A 9,502-nucleotide genomic window follows, 5' to 3' on the forward strand; every position below is an offset into this window, starting at 1 on the left:
TATTTGCATCTTCAGATCAACTATTCCAGTTTCTCTTGCTCTGGCTGATGTTAAAACTTTAGCTTTCCCTTTGGACAACTTAGCATCAACCATATTCTGATCCTTTGGGAAAGAATTATCATCAACTTTCATTTTTCGAGCTATATCAAATTTAAGCTTCCCTTGTTGAATAGCCCTCTGAATATGCTGCCGAAAAATCCTGCAATCATTAGTTGTATGAGAAGTAGTGTTATGATACTTGTAGAACTTCTTATTCTTCAACTGATCGGGAGGTAATATAACATGATTGGCAGGCAGTTTAATCTGTCCCTTCTCAAGCAAGAAATCAAAAAGTTTATCTGCTTTTGTAACATCAAAATCATAACTCTCTTCAACTTCTTTTCCCTAAGGATTTGGAACCATTACTATCTTTTTACCCCAATTCCATTCAGCTACATCAATTTCCTCTTCTTCTTCATCATCATCGACTAAATATGGATTATAAGCTTCAGCAATTGCAGCATTCTTCTAGAATCAGGTATCTCTGCGCATATTCTGGAATTGGCTATTAAGTGTTGCCACCCGTTGAGCCAATTGACCTAAATTGTCAAATTCTTACCTAAGCAACTTTTCTCTCTATGTGGGCAACATTCCTTGAACGGCCAACATAGCTAGCTGATCATCAGTCAAATTCAACAAAAAGCATAAGCTTCTTGTTTCTTAGAACCTCTAAAGGAACTCAGCACCCGATTCATTAGCCCTTTGCTTTATAGTTGTCAGATCTATGATCTTTCATTCCCCTGCCCCAGTGTAGAAATATGTATGAAACTTCTTTTTAAGATCACTCCAATTGACAATAGAATTAACCGCTAGTGATGAAAACCAAGTGAAAGCTGGTCCTAACAGGGACAAAGAGAAGAAACAAACTTGATGCGCTTTCTCAATAGAGGCTTCACCCAACTGAGTAAGATATCGACTTACATGTTCTATTGTACTTGTGCTATCTTGACCAGTGAACTTAGCAAACTCTGGAAGCCTGTAATTCGTAGGAAGGGCCACTAAATCATACCACTCTGGATATGGACATTTGTACGAAAAGGTCTGCCCTTTTGGTTTTAAACCAAACTAATTTTTCATCATTTCGGTTACTCTGAGCAACAATTCATCAGCATTTGAGTTTGAATTTCTTGGCAATTCCTAAACCATCTGCAGATTGAAATTCTGAGTGCCTTGATATCCTGGATTTAGAATCATATTGAGAGTATTATAATCTGAACCATAATAATATCCTTGTGGAATATCTATCTTTTGAGCCCCTTGCTGATTTACTGCTTGAAATCTCTGATTGAAAACATTAGGATCTATATCTCTATAAATCCTTTAAACCGATGGTGCTATTTTTTGAGCCAACGGTGGTATTTGGCCTGATGTACCAAAATTAACCATCTGATTCTGAACTTGCCCTGTCGGCTATTGCACATGCTGCATTGATGATCTAGGATTATGTTGCATTTGATTAGTAGTAGCACCCTGAATTTGCTCAGATGAATTCTAAATTGCCTAGGCATCATCACTCTTAGCTAGTGCTGCTTCTTGATGGCTAGTACCGGCTTGATTAATCCCCTGAGTCGACGGACGTGGAATATTGTAATAAGCCGGTCCAACCCGATCAAGTGGAAATCAATGAAACATCTCCTTCATGATATTGTGGAATGTATTCAAGAAAGCTGTATTATGATTCAGCATTGCATTATGAATAGATTTGTTGATAGTTTCTACAAAGAAACGTCTATCATCAGCTTCGCCTGTATCTGTCTGTCTATGCATCAAAACTCTCGGCAGTGGATATTTCTGTACAACTTTATTGTCACGTGTTTTGATATATGATAACAAGAACTTGTTCTGAAACTCCTCTATAACTTTACTAATGACATCTTTATCCTCAGCAAGAAAGTCTTCATAAGGTACCATAAGAATGTCCTTGTTGTTGTGATCGCCATGACGATTGTGGTCCCACCGAGCGTGCCAAAAAGTGTGTTGACACAAAAATGTGGCGATGTGATCAACACACAGCAAGCAAGAAGATCTAAGTGGAACAAGACTAGAGATCTCCTTGGTGTCAACACAGAACCAGCCGATTCTGAAAACCCAACGATGTGTTAGTCAATTTGACCTGCAATTGACAAGGAGAGAAAATCTTGTCAGTAATTTAAGGTGGAACATGTCAGTGTTGCACCAAACAGTTCCAAATGTATGGCTAAATAGCCGATTCGATGAGGCTATTGACTAAATAGTCGATATACAACGTATCCATGAAACAAAAATCTTTAAATCAAGGATTATCGGCTAATATTAAATGATAATGATATGAATCAAAATAACCGATGCTCATGAAACATCAGAAAACATCATCGGCTAAATGGAACATGATTGATATAAAGCATCGAGCCGATAAGTTTGATAAAAAGAATATAACATGCGAACAAATTGACTGTCTAATATAAATGATTCGACAAACAGTTTTGAGTCTAATCTATTATCATCAACAAAAAACAGCAAGGAAAATCTTACTAATCATAGCAGATTTGATAACTGGTGATATTGTATTAAACAAGTTATTTAACACAAGATCGATAACTTTGATCTATATTATGATTCGTAAGAGATCAATCAGCTGATGCAGCCTTACAAACTACGATACTGATCGATAACTAACTTATATTATGGCTCATAAAAGATCAATCAGCTGATGCAGCTTTACAAGCATAATACAAGTCTTGACGGTACTCACAAGCAAGCTAGAGGTCGATCAGTTGATGCAACCATGTTTGCTGAAGAACTCGCCGAGATCTACAATACTCCTACTCCTAATGCAAAGGTGAAACCAGAAAGATTGTATTGATTGAATGTTCCTTTTTTCTTTACAATAACCAGGGTCTAATATTTATACCCGGAACCTAAACATGAATCCTACTCAAATATGACTCATTACATGTCGGTGCAGAAAGTGACCAACACGTAAATATTCGTAGTTTTGCCGTATGTTGTGATCGGATGTGGCCTAGCACTAAATGAGACAGGGTTTATACTGGTTCAGGCAACGTGCCCTATGTCCAGTTTGAGTCGGTCGGTGACTTTATTCCTAAGCCTAGGTGCTCAAAGTTTGCTATGGGGGTACAAATGAGAGGGAGAAAGACGGGGGGTGTAAGAGGCCTGGTCAGACTCCGGACTGAAGGGCCGAGAGTGATGGGAGCTCCTACGTGTGCTAAGTATTCGAGCGTGTGCTCTATGTATCTGTGCGATTGATCCTGGAGTTGTGTTTGAATCATCAAAAGAGATCCCCCCATTAGGAGATAGCGCATCCCCTTTTATAGATGAAGGGGATGGCTTTACAAGTGTGAGGGGGAGAGTTTACGTATGCTATTAAGTCTTGTTGCCCATGCCATCAGGTACAATGATGATTGTAGGCACCCATAGTACTATTAATGTCATATGCATGTGGGAGGTTCCGTCGTCTTCTTCTGGTATGGCAGATGTCGGCGCCTACCATACTGTTGGTGCCCAGAGGCATGGGGGTTTTTACCGTGTTGGCCTGGTGTGGGAGTTGAGGGCGCCCACAACACTGTAGGGCAAATGTTAGTGCCCACAACACTGCTGGGGCTCTAACATGCCTAGAACTAGAAGGTGGCAGGGCACCCTTCTGACATGCCCTATTGGTACTATGCTGTAGGTGTATAGTGTACGGTCTTTGGTACTGTCGTTTGACTTGAGCGTCCTGCCTTTCTTGCTTCGCTTGTTTCCTAGGTCCTCACCGAGTGAGCGTCTCAGTCGATTGGTCCTAGTTGGTTCCGACTACGCCAGTCGGAGAAAATCTGTAAGTGTCGGCCAGGCATTCCGGTCGGAGAGGCGGGCTAGAGTCGGAAGCGAGCGTTGTTCCTCCTTGGCCAGGCCTTTCGGTCAGAGAGGTGGGCCAGAGCTGGAAGCGAGCGTCGTTCCTCTTTGGCCAGGCCTTCTGGTCAGAGAGGTGGGCCAGAGTTGGAAGTGAGCCAGGATCACCCTTCTGGCCTGTTGTGAGGTTTTTTTGGGCTGGCCAAGGAGTTGTGTGTTGTTCGCAACGTCGTCTACTGGGCCGATCTTTTGCTGGAAAGCTGGTCCATGAGGGACCCCGGGTTTATGAACCCGACAGGAGCCCCCGAGCCCTTGGGTGATTTGGGTAGAATTGTCTGGGGGATTTTTTGTCTTGACAGTAGGTGCGCGCGAGTGCACCCACAGGTGTAGCCCCCGAGCCCCCTGGTGATTCGGATAGAATTGTCTGGCAGTTTTTTTATGTTGTCAGTGGGGGAATTTTTTATTTTCATTAGCGGGTGCGCACGAGCGCACCCGCAGGTGTAGCCCCCGAGCCCTCGGGCGATTCGGATAGAATCATCTGAGGGGTTTTGTCAGCGGGCGTGAGTGTGTGTACTTTGGTGGGCATAGCCTCCTCTTTCTAGTTTCAGACCCATCATTTCCAGGAGCATGGTCCTAGGCGTTTGGTTGCGTCCGAGGGATTGGGCGAGACAGAGTCATCAACTAGGGTGTTGGGCATGCTTCAAGGGGCAGCCGAGGGATCGGGCAAGACGGACTCGTGGACCCAAGCATCGGGCACAACAAGGGATCAGGCGAGTCAGAGTCGTGGATCTAGGCATTGGACGTAGTGAGGGATCAGGTGAGTCGGAGTTGTGGATCCAGGCATCGGGTGCAACCAAGGGACAGCTGAGGGATCAGGTGAGACAGAGTCATAGACCTAGGCGTCGGGAGCAGCCAAGGGATCGAGCGAGTCAGAGTCATGGATCCAGGCGTCGGACATGTCAAGGCGATGTGGTGAGTCAGAGTCATAGATCTAGGCGCCGAGCGCAACAAGGGATTAGGCGAGTCAGAGTCATGGATCCAGGCGTCAGACCTGCCGAGGTGTTTGGGTGTCCTAAGCCCCTAAGCCCCCTAGGCTCGATAGGGGTCGGTTTGAGTTTCGTGCGTTACCCCGTCCATGATTTTCACAACCGTAGGGGCTGAGCTAATGTCGCTTGCCTCGATGGCTCGAGTGACGCGCTCGGTGAGCTCGCTAACGGGCACGTTCGAGTGAAATCTGGGTCCGTTGTTCGTGACGGGGTTGGCATAGCCCTCATGTGGCATTCCACTGCTCCTTAACCCATGTCCCGATAGATGCCTGGGTCCTTCCAAAGACTGACCCAGGTGGCCCGCTAGCCTCCCCTTGATGGAGATTCTATGGGCATGACTCAAGGTTAGGATCGAATGAGAAGGTTTAGATGACCCTATCTGCTTTGGAGCAGACTAGGCGAGGACCACTCGAGGCTCATCTGCATTTTCTCCCCTGGCTCTATTTGACACGAGGCGGCCTTGAGCCCTTCGTGGGCTGGCCTTCAAACCCCGGTCAGTCATTGCTCATGTTGAATGAGGCAACTGCCGCTTCGTGATGCAACATGGAGCGTTGTGATGCATTTAATTGCATATGCGATGCTTTGGATGCATGGGATGAATGAATGTGAATGCGTGCATGAATGTACGAATGACAACAGATGAATGAATGATCATATAAAGAAATAGTGGGGTTTTTTGGTAATGTTACCTTGATGACTCGAGTGACGGGGTTTAAAGAGCTCCTATTGGATATGTCCGACTGGGATCTAGGCTCATCGTTCATGACAGAGTCAGCATGGCCCACATGGGGCGTCCCTCTGCTCCTTACCTATCTCTCAGTGTTTGCCTGGGCCGTTCGATCGACGTAGGAAGCCCGTTGGTCTCTTCTAGGTAGAGATCCCATCGTTTGGGACTTTCCAAGTCCTACCTAGGAAGGCAGAGGGCCGCCTACATGTAGTTGTGCCTTGTTTCTTGTGCCCAGTGTGCAGTAGTGGTGGGCCATACCTAGGCCACGTCCTGTCTGACCAGGCACCGTTTCGTCGGGCAGGGTACGTCCCATCGGTCAGGGCGCGTCCCGTCGTTTCCCATCCACATTGAATGGGGGAAGGGAGAGGGTTTTTCGCCCCAATCCCTTGCATTTCCCCAACTATTGTGCCTCCTCCTTAAATAGGGAAAGGGAGAGGGCTTTCGTCCCACTCCTTTGCCTATTCCCCATCTACCGCCTCTCCTCCTTCCTTCTCGCCAAGAGCGTTTGTGTGCTGTGGCGGTTCCTTAGTGAGAGAGAGGGTAAGTGATGGGGAGAACTCACAGATCTGTTCGTGAATCCAGAGCTCAATGTCGAGCTGGAGGCCATCCGAGGTGGTGTTGGCCACCTTCGCCGAGAAGGGGTGGCTTCCACCGAAGGAAGTGGCGCACTGGATCCTGTGTGGGCTCCTTGATGAGTGGGGCTTGGAGCTGCAACACCTTAATCTGACTGGCATGCTGCACGTCGTCGGCTTCGTCACTGTCTATGAGGCCTTCTTCAGGATGGAGCCATATGTGGACTCTTTCCAGTGGATCTTCACCAGGCGAGCCTTGTCAGAGGGGAAGCTTCCTAGGACCGCACCGGTGGGGGGTTTCATCCCTGCAGCTGCTTTGTTCTACTAGTTCATAAAGTTTGATGAGATGTCAGAGACATCCTCTAGCCACGATGGCCATACTATAGTAGGTGGCGTCATTGTCCAGGAGCCGCCCTGTCTATATGGGAAAGCCTAGAGCTCCTGTTCTTCTGCTGAGCATCTATGGGTGCGACGCCCTTGAGGTACCCGTTGCGCTCGCCAAAGTTGAGGGAGCGGAATCAGGTGGGGCCCTCACGGTGGTGGAGGCTCGTCATGCAAGCATGACTGAAGGTGTGCATCAAGAAGACGTCACCCAGCCTGTGGATGGAGTGGAGGTCAGGTTGGTAGCTCCGTCCGAGCTGAGCGTTGCCCCATCGGAGGGTGAGCAGCCTTTATCTTCGCCGGTCATGTCGTCAGCCGATGCCGCCGGATGGCCATAGTAGAAGTAGCTAGCAGATGTAATAGTTTAAGTTCATGGGGGAGCCCCTGTGTGAACAGTTGTATTGATGAATACATCAATTTCATTTTGTGATGAATCTCTTTGTTCGGGGAAGCTTGTCCCATCCGTTCCTTATTTTTACCTTAGCATAATTTTGTTTTTTATCCTTTCTTTTTCGCACCTGCCCGCTCATCCCGTAGGCTGCAACTTTAAGAGCCTAGGCATGGCCCACGAGGCTTAGCTGCTCATAACCGTAGGTAGAGGTGGGGTGCGATCGGTCGGAATATTTAAAGCAAAGTTATGTAAGGTAATTAAAGGAATGGACTACCATTTTGTTTGGGTAGAAAGGTATTCACCATATGATAGTAAACAAAAAGAGAGGTGGTACTACACCTCTGTGGAGCCCTCGAGCGACCCAGGTCGAAAGTGTTTGGGTGGGGTGCTCTGTAGGAGCGAACGTTGAATGAAAAAAATGGTAAGACCAAGTTTTTAAGGGAAGAAACGATGTAACTGTTCGATGTTCCAAGTGTTGTGAGAACGTCACCATTGTTGTTCTTCAATCGATAGGTGTCCGATCGGATAACCTCGGTCACCGTATAGGGTCCTTCCCATGGCAAAGAGGGTTTGTGCTTCTCCTTGGATGACTGGGTCCTTTGAAGCACGAGGTCTCCGACCTCGAGGATCCTTCCTTGGATTTTCCTCTCGTGGTACCTACGGAGAGTCTGCTAGTAGCAAGCGGAGTGGATGATGGTCATCTCATAGGCCTCCTCGAGTAGGTCAACCATGTCTTGGTGAGCCTCCGTGGCTCAGTCATGGTCGAAGGCCTTCACTCTAGGGGCGCCATGGTCGAGGTTGGAGGGCAGCACTGCTTTAGCTCCATAGGCTAGGAAGAAGGGTGTGAACCCTGTGGATCAGTTTGGGGTCGTTCTCAGGCTCCAGAGGATCACTGGGACCTCTGCAACCCATTACCTGGCGTACTTGTTGAGTCGGTCGAAGATGCGTGGCTTAAGTCCTTGGAGGACCATGCCATTAGTATGTGGATGTCTGACCAAGGCCTAGTCAATCCTGATGCTGTATCCATCATTGAAGTCTAGGAACTTCTTCCTAGTGAAGTTAGTCCTGTGATCAATGATGATACAGTTAGGAACGCCAAACCGATAGATGATGTCGAGGAAGAATTTGACCGCCTCTTCCGAGCGGATGTTGGTGATGGGCTTCGCCTCTATCCACTTGGTGAATTTGTCCACTGCTACGAGTAGGTGAGTGAAGCCACCTAGGCCCTTTTGAGGGGCCCTACAATGTCGAGGCCCTAGACCATGACCAACCAGGTGATGGGGATGGTTTGGAGCTCCTGTGCTGGCAAATGAGTTTGTCGAGCGTAGAACTGACATCCACGCACTTGCAGATGACCTCCTCTACATCTCGTAGTGCGGTGGGCCAGCAAAAACCTTGGCAAAAGGCTTTTCCAACCAGCAACCTCAGGGCCGCGTGATGTCCACAGATTCTAGCATGGACCTCGAGGAGGAGCTATTTCCCATGGTTGGTTGGGATGCACTTCATGAGTACCCCCGATGGACTTCGCTTGTAGAGTTCATCACCGATGGCGACGAATGTCTTGGCACGTCGAGCAATCCATCGAGCTTCAGTCCTTTCGGGTAGGAGAACCTCCTCGAGGAGGTAGGCAAGTAGCGGCACTCTCTAGTCGGTTTGATCGAGTGCCAATACAGCAACATTGGTGGGTGATGTTGTCATGGAGGCACTGGGGTCGGAGCCCCTGAGCACCGGTTTGGCATCAGGGTCGGAGCCCTCGAGCGCCGGTTTGGCATTAGGGTCAGAGCCCCCAAGCGCCAGGTTGGCATCAGGGTGTGCCTGGATCAGACCTTCTAGGATGCGGGTAGACGGCTCATGGAGGTCGTTGATGAAGACCCCGCTTGGAGACAGATCCCGCTTGGCGGCCAACTTTGCGAGAAAATCGGCGGCATCGTTGTCCTTTTGGGGGATGTGATGCAGCTCGATCCCCTAGAATTTGTCCTCGAGCTTGCGCACCTCTTGGCAGTATGCTACCATGAGGGGGCTTTTGTAGGAGGACTCCTTCATGACCTGGTCAATGACCAGCTCCGAGTCACCACGAACATAGAGTCGCATTGCGCCAAGCTCGATGGCGATGTGTAGTCCGTTGATGAGGGCCTCATACTCTGTGGCATTGTTTGAGGCTAAAAAGTGGAGGCAGATGGCGTAGCGGAGCCTACTCCCATCTAGGAACATCAGAACCACTCCATCCCCTGAGCCGGGCGCCGTGATAGACCCATCAAAGTACATCATCTAGTACTCGTGGGTGACGTCTGGGGTCGATAGCTGGACCTCTATCCATTCGGCGACAAAATCTATGAGAGCCTAAGACTTAATAGCAGTACGGGGGATATACCTAATGTCATGGCCCATGAGTTCGAGTGCCCACTTGGAGATCCGTCCTGCAGCATCGTAGTTGCAGACATGCCCTATCGATACTGTACTGTAGGTGTATAGTGTACGGTCCTTGGTACTGTGGTTTCACTTGAGCGCCCTACCTTTC

The 9,502-nt window shown here is 48.1% G+C and overlaps 1 protein-coding gene across 1 annotated transcript; it reads right to left on the reverse strand.

The window, feature by feature from the left end:
- Nucleotides 1–8,628: 8,628 nt before the first annotated feature.
- Nucleotides 8,629–9,252, reverse strand: LOC136536474 (uncharacterized). The gene is made up of 2 exons (XM_066528756.1): nt 8,977–9,252; nt 8,629–8,889 (listed from the first exon to the last, which is right to left on the reverse strand). The coding sequence occupies exons 1-2, from the start codon at nt 9,250–9,252 to the stop codon at nt 8,629–8,631; spliced, it is 537 nt and encodes a 178-aa protein (XP_066384853.1).
- Between the last annotated feature and the right edge of the window lie 250 nt (nt 9,253–9,502).

The sequence above is a fragment of the Miscanthus floridulus genome, chromosome 2 (genome assembly GCF_019320115.1).
Source record: "Miscanthus floridulus cultivar M001 chromosome 2, ASM1932011v1, whole genome shotgun sequence".
Lineage (NCBI taxonomy): Eukaryota > Viridiplantae > Streptophyta > Magnoliopsida > Poales > Poaceae > Miscanthus > Miscanthus floridulus.

Coding starts and splice junctions, on each gene's coding strand:
- LOC136536474 (XM_066528756.1), bottom strand. CDS start 9,252: ATGATGTACTTTGATGGGTCTATCACGGCGCCCGGCTCAGGGGATGGA. Junction 8,890..8,976: donor TGGTAGCATACTGCCAAGAG/GTGCGCAAGCTC, acceptor TTTCTCGCAAAG/TTGGCCGCCAAGCGGGATCT.